The sequence below is a fragment of the Miniopterus natalensis genome, chromosome 18 (genome assembly GCF_054644295.1).
Source record: "Miniopterus natalensis isolate mMinNat1 chromosome 18, mMinNat1.hap1, whole genome shotgun sequence".
NCBI classification, from domain to species: Eukaryota; Metazoa; Chordata; class Mammalia; order Chiroptera; family Miniopteridae; genus Miniopterus; species Miniopterus natalensis.
Genome location: NC_142098.1, coordinates 41217519 through 41233057, shown reverse-complemented (window position 1 = coordinate 41233057; position 15539 = coordinate 41217519). Strand labels below are relative to the sequence as shown.

At 60.4% G+C, this 15539-nt stretch overlaps 2 protein-coding genes across 2 annotated transcripts; both read right to left on the bottom strand.

Moving 5' to 3' along the window:
* Window positions 1-330: 330 nt before the first annotated feature.
* On the bottom strand, window positions 331-3598 carry LOC107546525 (BOLA class I histocompatibility antigen, alpha chain BL3-7-like). Its single transcript, XM_087826994.1, has 8 exons — window positions 3513-3598; window positions 3132-3416; window positions 2587-2862; window positions 1718-1993; window positions 1490-1594; window positions 1030-1062; window positions 847-894; window positions 331-695 (listed from the first exon to the last, which is right to left on the bottom strand). Exons 1-8 carry the CDS (start codon window positions 3574-3576, stop codon window positions 691-693), a joined length of 1092 nt encoding a protein of 363 aa, XP_087683120.1. The 5' UTR covers window positions 3577-3598; the 3' UTR covers window positions 331-690.
* A 6035-nt stretch (window positions 3599-9633) lies between these two features.
* LOC148091127 (patr class I histocompatibility antigen, B-2 alpha chain-like) lies at window positions 9634-13047 on the bottom strand. Its single transcript, XM_087826990.1, has 7 exons — window positions 12563-13047; window positions 12003-12278; window positions 11198-11473; window positions 10970-11074; window positions 10508-10540; window positions 10326-10373; window positions 9634-10174 (listed from the first exon to the last, which is right to left on the bottom strand). Exons 1-7 carry the CDS (start codon window positions 12990-12992, stop codon window positions 10170-10172), a joined length of 1173 nt encoding a protein of 390 aa, XP_087683116.1. The 5' UTR covers window positions 12993-13047; the 3' UTR covers window positions 9634-10169.
* Between the last annotated feature and the right edge of the window lie 2492 nt (window positions 13048-15539).

Here is a 15539-nt window from a genome sequence, read left to right as displayed (position 1 = left end):
AAGCAGCAGAGAGGTGACCCAGCCGGGCAGTAACCACGTCAGAGCCCACGATGCTCTGGGCGCCCACTGGGAACAGGCCCCGACCTCACTCGGTCCTCAAAGCCTTTCCCGTCCCCCTGCCCAGGCTCAGCACAGCACACACAGGTCTTCTGGAAAGTCCTAGGTGCTCCCCTGTATTTCCTCTCAGAATTTAGGATCCTCTCCTCTAATTACCCATCAGCCCTCATGGCAAGAAGTCAACAAACAAAGTCAGACCCAGAGTCTTTGTTGTTTTTTAAAATGGTTGTATAGATTTCATAGAGAAAAGAAGGGAAAGGGAGAGACAGAAACATGGATGAGAGAGAAACATTGATTGGCTGCCTCCTGCCCGCCCCCAACTGGGGATCCAGCCAACACCCTGGGCATGGGCCCGACTGGGAATCAACCAGAGACCTCCTGGTGGACGGGAGACATTCAACCACTGAGCCCCACAGGCCGGGAGGGGTCTCATTTCAATACAGGAGTAAGAAGCTGCAGATCAGTGCAATCCAAGTGAAGGGGGGGGGGGCAGCACCGCCTCTGCTGGACAGGGAAGTGTGGGGAGGGGACCTGGGAGGCAGGGCTGGGACAGCCTCCCAATCCGAGGTTCTTGAGTCACCAAGTGGGAGCCTGAACAGATCTTCCATCACTCAGTCCCCACAGGCAGCTGCCTCACGCTGTGGAAGGAAACCATCAGGAACAAGTTCAGGGCAGTGGCTCTAACTGGTCACATTCTCAAAGGTCCACTTCATGCTCACAATGTCCACAGAGTCCCCATAACCCAGTCCCGTCCCCTCTGCCCCAAACCCTCCCCATTCAGGGTCTCACCTTTAGAAGCCGAGAGACACACATCAGAGCGCTGGGAGCTGTCACTGCCTGGGGTGGACACAACAGGACATGGTTAGGGACCCAGAACAGGAGGCTAAAGGAGGGACTGTGGGGTGGCAGGGTCCCCATGGGCTCCCGTCTGCACTGTCCCAGGGTCTCAGGGGGCACCCCCTCCATACTCACTGGCAGCCTGAGCGTAGCTCCCTCCTTTCCCACCTGCGGGAAGGAAACATCCTGTGAGAGACCAGGGAGGGGGCAGGGCCATGAGGTCCTAAAGGAGCCTAGTCCTGGGCCCAGAGAAGTTCCCAGAACCCTGTGTCTGTACAGACCAGGGCAGGGTCAGGAGACCTGAGGAAAGTACATGTGCAGGGACTGGACCCACCTCCCTCCTGCAGGTCTGTCCTCAGCAGGGACCTGCCCTCTGACCTGGGACTGCTGGGGCCGGGTCCCCATCACTAGCTCATCAGGTGACCCATGTGTCCCTCAGTGTCACACCTGCCTCACTAAACAGGAAGTCAGCACACAGGGCCCCACAATGGCAATCCCAGGCCTGGGGACGGTGCTTCCCATGAATGAAGCAGGACACACGTCTCCCTGGGATGACACCCCAGGGGGACACGAAACTCACACCCCCCTTCCCCACCTGAGCGCCTCCTCGCCCACATCACAGCTCCAGCCACCACAGCTCCGAGGACAACCAGGCCAACAACAGCGCCCATGATGATGAAGGGGGTCTGAGAGGGAGGCTCTGGGAAGAGAGGGGAAGGGAGGGTGAGGCCCCGACCCCCAGGCCTCAGCCCTGAGCCCACTGGAGCCCCCAGAGGCCCCTGCTTCCCTGGGAAGAGGCTCTGTGCCCAGGTCCCCTCCTCACCCCATCTCAGGTTCCGGGGCCCCGGCAGCCCCTCGTGCTGCACAACACAGGTGTATCTCTGCTCCTCTCCAGGGGGCACCCCCAGGGCCGCCCACTTCTGGAAGGTCCCGTCCCCCGCGGGCCTGGTCTCCACAAACTCCATGTCCTGGGTCTGGTCCTGCCCGTCTCGCTGCCAGGTCAGGCTGATGTCCGCAGGGTAGAAGCCCAGGGCCCAGCACCTCAGGGTGACCTCATGCTCAGAGATGGGGTGGCGGGTCACGTGTGTCTTTGGAGGGTCTGAGGGAAGGGGGAGAAGATTCAGGAACTTTGCTTCCACCCTGGGACCCTCCAGCAGGGCTCAGGTGACCATCCTGAGAAGGGACAGGACACTGGGGTGGGGGAAGGGACACAACCCAGACACCAGCCTGGACAGAGGCAGGGGGATGACCTATTGGTCTCTTAGGGACTTCCAGGGTCAGAGCAGCACAGCCCAGGGCGGGAGGGAGGCAGGTCTCTGGGGGCAGAAAAGGCATTTCTGGTCCTGACCTGGGGGGAGGCCAAGGACTCAGAGCAGCAGGGCTCAGACCTCAGACAGGGGGTGTGGGGCAGGGAACAGGCCCGAGAGAAAGGGCCCCTGGGGCCCAGAGCCACCCCAGGGTCCATGGGAACCGCTGAGGGGTTGTTTCAGGGGTGGTCTCCCCTGCACCCCCGGAGACTGCTCCCTAACTGTCCCTCAGAGGAGGGCGGGGGTCCCTCTCTGGTCCCTGACCTCAAAGCCCGGGCGGACTCCATCCCTGCACCTAAAGCAGGGGTGTCTGACACGGACCCCATTTCCCGTCTCCTCGCGGGAGCCTCACCCGAGGGAGAGGAGGGCGCTGCGGGCCCTGTACCTGTGCGCAGCAGGGTCTCCTTCCCCTTCTCCAGGTAACGGCGCAGTGAGTCCACGCACCGGCCCTCCAGGTAGTTCCTGACTCCCTCCGCCTCACCGGCCGCCTCCCACTTGCGCCGGGTGATCTGAGCCGCCGTGTCGGCCGCGGTCCAGGAGCGCAGGTCCTCGTTCAGGGCGATGTAGTCATCGCCTTCGTAGGCGAACTGATCGTACCCGCGGAGGAGGCGCCCGTCGGGTCCCAGGTCACAGCCGTACATCCTCTGGATGGTGTGAGACCCTGACCCCGCCCCCGGGTCAGCCCCGCCCACTCAACCCGCCCCGGGTCAGCCCCGCCCACTCAACCCGACCCCGGGTTACGGGCCCCGTCGCCGGCCGCGGGGACTGAACCTAAACTGAACATGAAACCCGGTTGAGCTTCCGCGGGTTCCTCCCGGGTGGGGGGCAGGGCGGTTCCGCAGCCTCGGGGTGAAGCTCGGACCCCGACACTCGGGGCGACCCGGCCGGTCCGTGGGGTGGGGGTGGTGACGGGGCGGCCGCGGGGCTCACCGTCCTTGCTCTGGTTGTAGTAGCCGCGCAGGTTCTTCAGGTTCACTCGGTAAGTCTGTGCGGTTTCCTTGTAGATACGCGTGTTCCGGTCCCAATACCCCGCGTCCTCCTGCTCCACCCACGGCTGCTCCATCCACGGCGCCCGCGGCTCCTCCCTCGGATTCGCGGCGTCGCTGTCGAACCGCACGAACTGCGTGTCGTCCACGTAGCCCACGGAGAGGAAGCGGGGCTCCCCGCGGCCGGGCCGGGACACGACGGTGTAGAAATATCTCAGGGAGTGGGGGCCTGGGGGGGACACGGGAGACGGGGGGCCGCTGGACACGCGCTTCCGGGTCCCGCGCTGCTCCCCGCACAGGCCGCGCCCTCCGACCCCGCACTCACCGGCCCGGGTGCGGGTCAGGACCAGGGCCCCCGCGAGCATCAGGAGGAGGGGTGGGGACCCCATGACCCGCGTTCTCGTGGTCCCAGGACTGTTTGCGTCAGGTCCCGTCCGCCGGAAGGTATGACACGGTCGGGCGGTGACGCTGATTGGCTGGTCCAGGAACCGCACAGCCAATGGGAGTGAGAAGTGTGCGCGTCATGAGTATCCGGGCAGGAGGCCCAGACACAGGTTGGGAGAACGAAAGTGAAACTGGGGAGCTGGGGACTCCGCAGCCCTGAGCTTCGGCGCCCCAGACTCCGCCCTCGGGCTGAGACCTGAGAGCCAGGCCTGGGGGCCTGGGGGCCTGGGGGCCTGGGGGCCTGGGGCCGAGTCCTGACCCTCCCGCAGGGGGCGCGCTGGTCACCCCGTCCCCCTGAGTCCGGGCCCAGGGGCTGTGTTCTCAGCGACTCTCCAAAGTTCTGGTTTCAGCACCTCTCCCCCGTCTTACAAATGAGGGGGGACCCCAAAGTAATGCTGTTTATGGGGGTGACAACTGTCACACTGGCCACACAGGCATCAAACAGTCTGAAAAAATATTAACTCAGTTTGAATAATAACCTATGACATGTTAACAGAAATCATGTTTTCATGAAACATGACTGTTTCCCAGATAAGGTGACAGGAAGGGACCTGCTCACGTTTACATCCTTGCGGGTCTCGGCTCTGGTCACGTCACTAGAAGTCCACAGGGTTCATATTTGTCTGTGCATTTAATCCCCTAATTGGGTTGCGGGGTATAAATATGCACAGCTTCAGGGACCATGGAGAGGGAGCATTTTCATAACCTTTCGGATCGTTGTTGACAGTCGTCTTTGATCGTCCACTGAAACCACACGAGTGGCCCGTCCTGAAATGCTCTGCACAGTGAAAGCTGGACTGAGTCTTTCCTGCCCGGCTGTGTTGAAAGCCTCGGGCTGTCCTGCGAGGGGCTCTGGTGCTCACGAGGGCATTGAAAGGGGTGCGTTGTTTCACTGAGTTGGGGGATCTTCTTGTGGGGACGCATTTAATACATGTCACCAAACACTGCCGTCTGTTAATATTACCGCAGATCCCACTAGAAAAGTCTCAGAACTGGGGCGCTGTGTAGAGCACGTGGTGGGGCCCAAGTTTTCCAAAGCCCTGGTTTTCTCTTGAGAGTTTACATTTTATCAGGAAACCTGGACTGTCTTTTGCCAACTGTTGGTTCATTTTTCCTGAGGTAGAAGCTCAGGTTCATTGTTGAGAACGTGGGCGTCAATCCTCCAAATCTCAGTAACAGCAGTTTCTGTGCGTTTTTAGCAGGAGATTAGACAGGACAGACAGGCGGACTGATACAGACGGTCCTCTCAGAGGGAACAATGACAGAGAAAAGGCGTATTCGCGGATATGACGGCAGGGGGCGCTGTTTTCGCAGCATAGGTAGACTCGAGCTCTCTTTAGTTTTCCTGTTTAAAAAATATGTTTTTTATTGATTTTAGAGAGAGAGTTAGGGAGACGGCTGCAGAGACACATCCCCCGGCTGCCTGTCCTGACCGGGCCTCCCCCTCTTGGTTCGGGGTCGATTCTGAACCGCTGAACCCCGCGGGCCCGGCCGACAACAAATCTTTCGAATTGTCTCCACTCTCTTGTCCTCTCTCTGCCTTGTGTTCCTGCAGAGTCCTTTCCTCCATTCGATCTACTATTTCTTTCACTCATTCGTTTGTGGTGTCTCCATCCACTTGAAAGGAAGGTCTGAGAGGACTCTGTTTTTCCTTCTGCTGGATCCCCTGAAAAAACAATTTTAAACCTTATGTAGTTAAACTCCCAGTGGCGGTGCTCGTGGCCCCAGACCAGGCGCCACGTCCCCGCAGGCAAGGGCAGAGCGCGATTCCATCCGAGCGGCCTGGTCCCAAAGACGTCCTCTGACTCAGGGCCTCCGAACGCGAACACGAATGTCCCCATTTTACAGGTGAGAAAAGTGCCAAGTTGCTGTGGTCACAGAATTGAGGTTCAACACAGTCGGGGTTCCCAGTCGCTGCTCTTAACCTTAAATCAGAAAACTCAGCGCAGAAAGGAAGTCGCACTCGCAGGGACAGGCTCAGCGGGCCGCACCCGCGCGACGCCGCGGTCCCACCCGCACAGGTCACAAAGCCAAACAGCGCGCGGGTCTGCGGAGCTCCCTCCCGGGAACTAGGGACGCTTCGGTCTCCAAGGGAGGGGAGAGACCGGAAAGCTGTGCTGGGGGGCACGAAGTAGGGGCCTCTGGACCCGCTGCCGGGTTTCACCGCAAAATCCCTGGGCCACGCCCCTCGAGCCCTCTGACGTCAGGCGCAGGCGCGCACACTCTCAAACAGCGCTTCCCCCGCCCGCGCCCCGGGCCCCTCCCTCTGAACCCCGCCTGTGCCCCCCTGGGTGAGCTCCTCCCCTAGTCTCGCCCCGCGGATGATTCGCCGCCCGCGCACTCGGAGCCCGGCGGGGCCTCCCGAAGTCCTTCGGGTGAGAGCGGCTGGCTTCCGGGCGGAGTCGGGGTTCGTTCGAGGGGTCGCGAGTCGGGCCGAGCGCCGGGCTGCGCGGGGCGGGCGAGGAGGGACCCGGAGACCCGCCCGGAGTCGCGGCGCCCGCGTCCCGGAGGCGCCTACAGTTCCCGAGGCCCGCACGGCGCGTGTGCCCGGGCGCGGGGCCGGCGCGCCAAGGCCGGGGTCGTGCCGGGGGGGGGCCGAGGGGTGGCCGAGCCGGTGCGGGAGCCGGAGGCTGTGAGCGACGCGGCGTGAAGGTCGCGAGTGGGAGGCCGCGGGGGTGAGAGTGAGATAAAGGAAGGAAAGTGCACATGAATGTTCACATGCGGGATCGTCCACCTCGGGACGACTGCAGACGGTGAGTGCGCTTTTGAGACCTCGACTCTCGTCCTCAGCGCGACTGGATACAAAGTATCCGTCCAAGGTCAGCAGCCTTCTGAGTAGAAACAATGTCCCTAAAGTGTGTCCCGAAGTTCTGTTCGGCACTGGAAAGGCCCCGGGGCCGGAGAACGTTCACTGTGAATCCCTACAGGCCTCACCTGCTGAGAAGGCGGGTCCTGGGCTCTGGGGGGGCCTCCCACCCTCCTCGGTCCCCACGAAATGAGCGTCAGTCACCCCAGGACTCAGCAGGCTGCTTTCCACCTCCAGGGGCTCTGCGGCCCCCACTTTGTCTCTCTGCTTCCTCTGGGTTTTACAAACGAGGGTCAGGCGGGTTATCTGAGCCCCTGTCACCCGCGTCAGGGTCCGTGTCCCCTCAGAGTTGGATGGAAGCCCTTACGAGTCCCTAACAGGGTTGCACCAGAAACAGCAGAAAGGTGGACACAGGCTGGCTCATGGAGGCACCGCCTCAGGAGGCATCGTCTTTGCTGTTCCTACAGGACCAGGACGCCTTTGCCTGGCTCAGCCCAGGAGACAGGGAATTGAGACCAAAGCCGGAGTCCCCAAGTCCCTTTCCCTTCAGGGCCACTGGATGCATCTTAGGAAACCCCGTGCAGGCGGCACAGGAGGGGGCGCAGGGCGGCGCTGTGACCCTCAGCTCGGGATTCCCAGGATGTGGTTCCTTTCTCAGCCCCCACTCAGGGTGCAGGACACTAGGACCCCGGCACTGAGCTCTGAAAACCGCGCCCCCTCAGTAGTGACGGGGTGATGGCAGGACTGGGGGAGAAGCCCTGGGCAGGTTGTTTGTTAAAACTCCCGCCTCTGGGCCTGACGCTCCTACTGTGTGTCAGGCTCCCCTGCAGGAGCGAGTCCAACCCGGGGTTTGGTTTCCACTCTGTGCCTCCGTTTCCCCTGTGAAAAGGAAGGTTGACCTGAGTGCAGGACAGAGGCCAGGGTGCTGCGGACACAGCGTGCGCTTCATGGCCACTGTGATCCCTCGGCTGGAGCAAGTCACAGGTCACAGCCTCCCAGGCAGCAGGTGTGGCAGCCGCCGTCGCAGAGACCGAGGAGATGGGAGGTGTTCCCTGTTTCCTTGACTGTCTGTGGCGACCTGCGCTGTGAGGGAAGAGGATTAAAATGGGAAATGGGGCCCGGCCGGGCGTGGCTCAGCGGTTGACGGTCGACCTAGGATCCAGGCAATCAGGGTTCAATCCCGGTTAGGACACATGCCCGGGTTGTAGGCTCGATCAATGACTCATCACTGATGTTTCTATCTCTCTCTCCCTCTCCTTTCCTCCCTCTAAAATCAATAAAGATATTTAAAAAAAAAAATTAAAAAATTAAAATTAAAAAAAAATAAAGTGTAAAATGGGAGAGTAGGCCAGGCATGTTCCACCGGTCACACTGTTCCTGAGGCCTGACAGGTAGAGATGGTCTCCAGCAATGTTTCTCTCTCCTCTTCCTGCCTCACCTGCACAAAGCCACACACACATACAACACGCAGCACTCAGAGAAGGGAGCCCCCAAATCTTGGAGGGAGACAGAGAAAACTGCATCCCACTGCCGGGTTTCAGGGGAAACAAAAAGAGAAACATGGATGTGAGACCGACACATCAATTGGTTGCCTCCTGCCCTTGGCTGTAATCGAACCTGGGACCCCCTGGAGCAAAGACCAGCCAGGTGAGGTCCCTGGGGTCTCATAAAGTCCTGTCCCTTTTACTGTTTGAAGGGGGGATCGGGGAAGTGGGTCTCCTTGAATGACGTTCCCGGCTGGACAGCAGGTGTGTGGCCCCCACCTGTGAGCATCGGGAGACCCTGCCCCTGAGAGCCAGCAGGGATCTCCAGGTCAGTCCATCCGTCCTCCTGACGTTTTGTGTGTTTATAAATCCTCCACCGAAGATATTTTTTCCATTGCTTTTCAGAGAGAATGGGAGAGAGAGAGAGAGAGGAACATGGATGTGAGAGACACACAGGGGCTGGTTCCTCCCGCACATGCTGCCACCAGGGCCCAGGATGGAGCCTGCAACCGAGGTCCTGCCCTTGTCGGAATCCACCCCTCAGACCTTCAGCCTGGGGGCCGACACTAACCACTGACCCAAACTGCCCAGGGCCCTTCTGGCTTTTGACTCCCTGCCGTCTCCTCTGTGCCTCTGTCAGTCTCTGGTGTATGTAGTGAGTCTGCCAAAGGGGTTTCAAAGTATTGAAACCACGGACTCTCCCACTAGCAACATGAGAGGGAATGAGTCCACGTTCCTGCTGACAGCTGATTGTCTGGCTTCCTAATTTCCCCAGCCTGGGAGTTGAGCGGCGATGTCACATTATGGCTTAATTTTAATTCCCCCTCTGAAACTGCTGGGCAACTTTCATAAATGAATGGGCCACGAAACATCCTCAATAGGGCGATGACTGGACTCCTGGTCATGACTGGGAGGGACCCAGTAAATTCCCAGCATCTCTAACTGTTGTGACACTTTTGCTATTGATGGATCTCTGGTCAGAGGCCTGGGGATGAGAGGAAAGGTCTGGTCTTGGCCCCGGTTCCTGGCACCCAGCTCCGAAACCCTGGGCATCTCCCGAGTGACAGGTGACTCTGGGATGCTAATGAGATGGCTCCTGGCTGAGGGGCCTGGAAGCTTCAGGATGGGGCTGGTCCCAGGAAGACCAAGCTTGGTCAGAGGGAGGAACTTTCAGGCCCTGGAAGGAGGAGAGAGCAGGATGGGCCTGAAAATCGGTCTCCAGACACCAGACTCACAGGTGCAGGGACTGTGGGACCTTTTGGACAATGACAGGAAAGTGACCCTGTTGCTGTCAGAGGGGAGGGAGCCACCAGGAGAACGAGACCAAAACTCACACACACAGTCACAGGTGGAATCTCTACAGAAAAGAGAAACAACAAACACCCAGAAGATGGGGCTGAGGGGGACCCAGGCCTGAGTCCAGGCTGACCAGGCCCCTCCCACCTCACTGGCCAGGGTCCTGGACAGTGAGCTTCACGAGTACGAGTGACAGGGCCTAGGGATGTGAGTCCCTGTGACCACGGGTCCTGGTGGGACAAGGTTCCATGAAGGCACAAGGTCAAAGCAGCAGAGAGGTGACCCAGCCGGGCAGTGACCACGTCAAAGCCCACGATGCTCTGGGCGCCCACTGGGCACAGGCCACGACCTCACTCGGTCCTCACAGCCTCTCCCGTCCGCCTGCCCAGGCTCAGCACAGCACACACAGGGCTTCTGGAAAGTCCTAGGTGCTCCCCTGTATTTCCTCTCAGACTTTAGGACCCTCTCCTCTAATTACCCATCAGCCCTCATGGCAAGAAGTCAACAAACAAAGTCATAGCCAGAGCCTATTTCTTCGATTTCTTTAATGTTTGTACAGATTTCATGGAGGAAGGGACAGCGAGAGACAGAAACATGGATGAGAGAGAAACATTGATTGGCTGCCTCCTGCCCGCCCCCAACTGGGGATCCAGCCAACACCCTGGGCATGGGCCTGACTGGGAATCAACCAGAGACCTCCTGGTGGATGCGAGACATTCAACCACTGAGCCCCACAGGCCGGGAGGGGTCTCATTTCAATACAGGAGTAAGAAGCTGCAGATCACTGCAATCGAAGTGTGGGGGGGGGGCAGCCCCACCTCTGCTGGACAGGGAAGTGTGGGGAGGGAACCTGGGGGACAGGGCTTGGAAAGCCTCCCAATCTGAGGTTCCTGAGTCACCAAGTGGGAGCCTGAACAAATCTTCCATCACTCAGTCCCCACAGGCAGCTGCCTCACGCTGTGGAAGGAAACCATCAGGAACAAGTTCAGGACAGTGGCTCTAACTGGTCACATTCTCAAAGGTCCACTTCATGCTCACAATGTCCACAGAGTCCCCGTAACCCAGTCCCATCCCCTCTGCCCCAAACCCTCCCCATTCAGGGTCTCACCTTTAGAAGCTGAGAAAGACACACCAGAGCTCTGGGAGCTGTCACTGCCTGGGGTGGACACAGCAGGACGTGATCAGAACCAAGGACAGGAGGCTGAAGGAGGGACTATGGGGTGGCGGGGTCCCCATGGGCTCCCATCTACACTGTCCCAGGGTCTCAGGGGGCACCCCTTCCATACTCACTGGCAGCCTGAGCGTAGCTCCCTCCTTTCCCACCTGTGGGAAGAAAACATCCTGTGAGAGACCAGGGAGGGGGCAGGGCCATGAGGTCCTAAAGGAGCCTAGTCCTGGGCCCAGAGAAGTTTCCAGAACCTTGTGCCTGTACAGACCCAGGGCAGGGTCAGGAAACCTGAGGAAAGTGCATGTGCAGGGACTGGACTTGCCTCCCTCCTGCAGGTCTGTCCTCAGGAGGGACCTCCCCTCTGACCTGGGATTGCTGGGGTCAGGTCCCCATCACTAGGACCATCAGGTGACACATGTGTCCCTCAGTGTCACACCTGCCTCACTAAACAGGAAGTCAGCACACAGACCTCACACTGGCAATCCCAGGCCTGGGGACGGTGCTTCCCATGAATGAAGCAGGACACACGTCTCCCTGGGATGACACCCCAGGGGGACACGAAACTCACACCCCCCCTTCCCCACCTGAGCGCCTCCTCGCCCACATCACAGCTCCAGCCACCACAGCTCCGAGGACAACCAGGCCAACAACAGCGCCCATGATGATGAAGGGGGTCTGAGAGGGAGGCTCTGGGAAGAGAGGGGAAGGGAGGGTGAGGCCCCGACCCCCAGGCCTCAGCCCTGAGCCCACTGGAGCCCCCAGAGGCCCCTGTTTCCCTGGGAAGAGGCTCTGTGCCCACGTCCCCTCCTCACCCCATCTCAGGGCCCGGGGCCCCGGCAGCCCCTCGTGCTGCACAACACAGGTGTATCTCTGCTCCTCTCCAGGGGGCACCCCCAGGGACGCCCACTTCTGGAAGGTCCCGTCCCCCGCGGGCCTGGTCTCCACAAACTCCATGTCCTGGGTCTGGTCCTGCCCATCACGCTGCCAGGTCAGGCTGATGTTCGCAGGGTAGAAGCCCAGGGCCCAGCACCTCAGGGTGACCTCATGCTCAGAGATGGGGTGGCGGGTCACGTGTGTCTTTGGAGGGTCTGAGGGAAGGGGGAGAAGATTCAGGAACTTTGCTTCCACCCTGGGACCCTCCAGCAGGGCTCAGGTGACCATCCTGAGAAGGGACAGGACACGGGGTGGGGGAAGGGACACAACCCAGACACCAGCCTGGACAGAGGCAGGGGGATGACCTATTGGTCTCTTAGGAACTTCCAGGGTCAGAGCAGCACAGCCCAGGGCGGGAGGGAGGCAGGTCTCTGAGGGCAGAAAAGGCATTTCTGGTCCTGACCTGGGGGGAGGCCAAGGACTCAGAGCAGCGGGGCTCAGACCTCAGACAGGGGGTGTGGGGCAGGGAACAGGCCCGAGAGAAAGGCCCCCTGGGGCCCAGAGCCACCCCAGGGTCCATGGGAACCACTGAGCGCTTGTTTCAGCGGTGATGTCCCCTGCACCCCCAGAGACTGCACCCTAACTGTCCCTGAGAGGAGGGCAGGGGTGTCTGACACGGTCCCCATTTCCGTCTCCACGCAGGAGCCCCACCCGAGGGAGAGAAGGGCGCTGCGGGCCCTGTACCTGTGCGCAGCAGGGTCTCCTTCCCCTTCTCCAGGTAAAGGCGCAGTGAGTCCACGCACATGTCCTGCAGGTAGATCCTCTCACTCTCTGCCTCACCAGCCTCCTGAAACTTGTGCCGGGAGATCTGAGCCACCGTGTCGGCCGCGGTCCAGGAGCGCAGGTCCTCGTTCAGGGCGAGGTAGTCGGCGCCGTCGTAGGCGAACTGATCATACCCGCGGAGGAGGCGCCCGTCGGCTCCCAGGTCACAGCCGTACATCCTCTGGATGGTGTGAGACCCTGACCCCGCCCCTCGGTTAGCCACGCCCACTCACCCCGCCCCAGGTCAGCCGCGCCCACCGACCCCGCCCCTCTGATAGCCCCCCCCCCCCCGCCCCCGCCCCGCCTGCGGGGACTGAACTTAAACTGAAAGTGAAACCAGGTCAAAGTCCCCGCGGGCTCCTCCCGGGTGGGGGGCAGGGCGGTTCCGCAGCCTGGGGGTGAAGCTCGGACCCCGACATTCTGGGCGACCCGTCAGTCCGTGGGGATGGGTGTTGGTGACAGGGCCGGGCCGCGGGGCTCACCGTCCTCGCTCTGGTTGTAGTAGCCGCGAAGGAACTTCAGGTTCAGTCGGTAAATCTGTGCATTTTCCTTGCTGATCCGCGTCTCACGGTCCCAATACCCCGGGTCCTCCTGCTCCATCCACGGCGCCCGCGGCTCCATCCTCGGATTCGCGGCGTCGCTGTCGAACCGCACGAACTGCGTGTCGTCCACGTAGCCCACGGAGAGGAAGCGGGGCTCCTCGCGGCCGGGCCGGGACACGGCGGTGTAGAAATATCTCAGGGAGTGGGGGCCTGGGGGGGACACGGGAGACGGGGGGCCGCTGGACACGCGCTTCCGGGTCCCGCGCTCCTCCCCGCACAGGCCGCGCCCTCCGACCCCGCACTCACCGGCCCAGGCGCGGGTCAGGACCAGGGCCCCCGCGAGCAGCAGGAGGTGGGGTGGGGACCCCATTACCCGGGTCGTCCGGGTCCGGGGTCTACCTGAGTCCTGAGGCGTCAGCGGGAAGTGATACCCGGGAGGGGCGGTGACGCTGATTGGCTTGCCCTGGAATCGCACAGCCAATGGGAGTGAGAAGTGTGTGCGCGTCATGAGTATCCGGGCAGGAGGCCCCCACACAGGTTGGGAGAAGGGAAGTGAAACCGGGGAGCTGGGGACTCCCCAGCCCTGAGCCCTGCGCCCCAGACTCCGCCCTCGGGCTGAGACCTGAGAGCCAGGCCTGGGGGCCCGAGGCCGAGTCCTGACCCTCCCGCAGGGGGCGCTCTGGTCACCCCGTCTCCCCAAGTCCTGGCCCAGGGGCTATGTTCTCAGCGACTCCCCCACGTTCTGGGTTCAGCACCTCTGACCCGTCTTACAAATGAGGGGGGACCCCAAAGTAATGCTGTTTATGGGATGACGGCTGTCACTCTGGCCACACAGGCATCAAACGGTCTGAATAATTATTAACTCAGTTTGAATATTAATAACCTATGACGTGTTAGCAGAAATCATGTTTTCATGAAAAATGACTGTTTCCCAGATGAACGCGGAGGTGACAGGAAGGGACCTGCTCACGTTTCACATCCTTGCGGGTCTCAGCTCTGGTTACGTCACTAGAAGTCCACAGGGTTCATATTTGTTTCTGCATTTAATCTGTTATTTTGGTTGTAGTTTATCCAAAATATAGAGCCTCAGAAATATGTAGGAGGAGCACTTTCATAACCTTTCGGATCGTTGTTGACACTTGTCTTTGATCGTCCACTGAAACCACAGGAGTGGCACGTCCTGAAATGCTCTGCACAGTGAAAGCTGGCACAGGACTGTTTCCTGCCCGGCTGTGTTGAAATCCACGGGCCGTCCTGCTCGAGGGGCTCTGGTGCTCACGCGGGGTATTGAAGGTGGTGCGTTAGAGAAACAAACTGGCCGGGTAGGGAACAGCTGCGCCCGCCGCCTCCCGGAACCACAGCAAAATACTACTAATATGCGAGCCAACGTCACTCAGAGCCTCCTGAGGTCTAGCTGAACAGAAGCCCCACAACCAGGGAACTGAGGAAGCACCCAGACCGGTAGGAGGCGCGGAGACCCCGGCGGATACGGGCTGGATCCTGGAGACACGGATGCGGCCCCCTCCCCCAGCCCCCCAGCCCCCCCACCCTCCGTGCTGCAGGTTAAACCCCGGAGGGCATCTCGGCGGTGGGGGTTTCCAGAGGAGCGAGGGGCCCGAGCCCCACATCAGGTCCCCAGCCCAGTGCTTCAGGACCGGGAAGAGACGTCCCCACAACTCCGGGCTGTGAACCCAGCGGGGACTGTCGCCGAGGGTCCCGGAGGCCGTGGGAGCCCCAGCAGCTTCTCTTAAGGGCCGGCACGGACTCACTCGGGCGCTCCCTCTGAGCCCAGCCCCAGGGGGCAGCCTGAAAGGACCTGGGACACTCGGGGGGAACTGACCTGCCTGAAGTCGGGGGAGAGCTGGAGGGGCGGCTTCCACCCGGGCAGAAGGGCTGGCAGAGGCCATGGCTCCTTTGGCGAGTCCTCCCCGCACACAGCTGGTAGGGTGGCGCGGTATTTGAATCGCCAGCACCTGGCTCACACCTTTGGCCCCGCCCTGTGATTCCCGGAGGCCCCGCCCCTCCCCACCTGCAGCTCACCCAGGCCATTTCCAGGGGCTTTTCTGTGCAAGTGGCCTCTTGAGCCCCATGCTTAGGACTTCCCTAAAATCTCTCAAACAAGCAGCAGCTGTCCCATGCGGCTTGATAAGCAGCCCCAGGCCTGGCACTAGCGGCAGCTGTACTGGCTCATAGCTGGGCCTCTCCTGGGCACCTCCAAGCCCAGCACAAGGAGCAGCCAACTACGGTTTGCTGTGTAGCTCATGCTGGGGGGCCCTGGGCAAGGCACTGGCACAGGCTGACTTTGCACCTCCCGGGAGGCCCCAGAGACTCGACCACGCTGGATTACAACCCTACCACATCCATGAGTGACACACTCAAGGGGCACACTTGGTGAACACCAAAGCCCCACTGAAGGAAATCCTGCTCCACAGGGGTGTCTCCAGCACAGCATCTCTCTGGCTGTGGTTGCAGCTGGTCCTCACAGCTGAGTGGCCTGGGGGTCAGTTCCTCCCAGTGATGCCAACAGCAACCAAGGCTCAACTACAACAGGACAGTGCACACAGCCCACACAGGGGAGCACCTAGAAGGCCCAGCTCAGGGGACTGGGGAGGCTGAGCCACTGGACCCTACAGGACACCTACTACACAAAGCCACTCTACAAATTCCAGGAGACGTAGCAGCTCTACCTAATACATAGAAACAAACACCTGGAAGCAGCCAAAATGTGGAGGCAAAGAAACATGTCACAGAGGAAAGAACAGAAGAAATCTCTAGAAGAGGAACTAAATGAAATAGATCAAAGCAAGCTAACAGATACAGAGTTCAGAATTTTGTTTATAAGGATGTTTAAGCAGACTATTAGGGAAATAAGTGAGAAAATTGATAACATAATAAAGCACCAATTTGAAATGAAGGC

Coding starts and splice junctions, on each gene's coding strand:
- LOC107546525 (XM_087826994.1), bottom strand. CDS start 3,576: ATGGGGTCCCCACCCCTCCTCCTGATGCTCGCGGGGGCCCTGGTCCTG. Junction 1,595..1,717: donor GCCCCGGAACCTGAGATGGG/GTGAGGAGGGGA, acceptor CTCTCTTCCCAG/AGCCTCCCTCTCAGACCCCC. Junction 1,063..1,489: donor GTGGGCGAGGAGGCGCTCAG/GTGGGGAAGGGG, acceptor TCCTTCCCGCAG/GTGGGAAAGGAGGGAGCTAC.
- LOC148091127 (XM_087826990.1), bottom strand. CDS start 12,992: ATGGGGTCCCCACCCCACCTCCTGCTGCTCGCGGGGGCCCTGGTCCTG. Junction 12,279..12,562: donor CTACAACCAGAGCGAGGACG/GTGAGCCCCGCG, acceptor GGGCGGGGTCAG/GGTCTCACACCATCCAGAGG. Junction 11,075..11,197: donor GCCCCGGGCCCTGAGATGGG/GTGAGGAGGGGA, acceptor CTCTCTTCCCAG/AGCCTCCCTCTCAGACCCCC.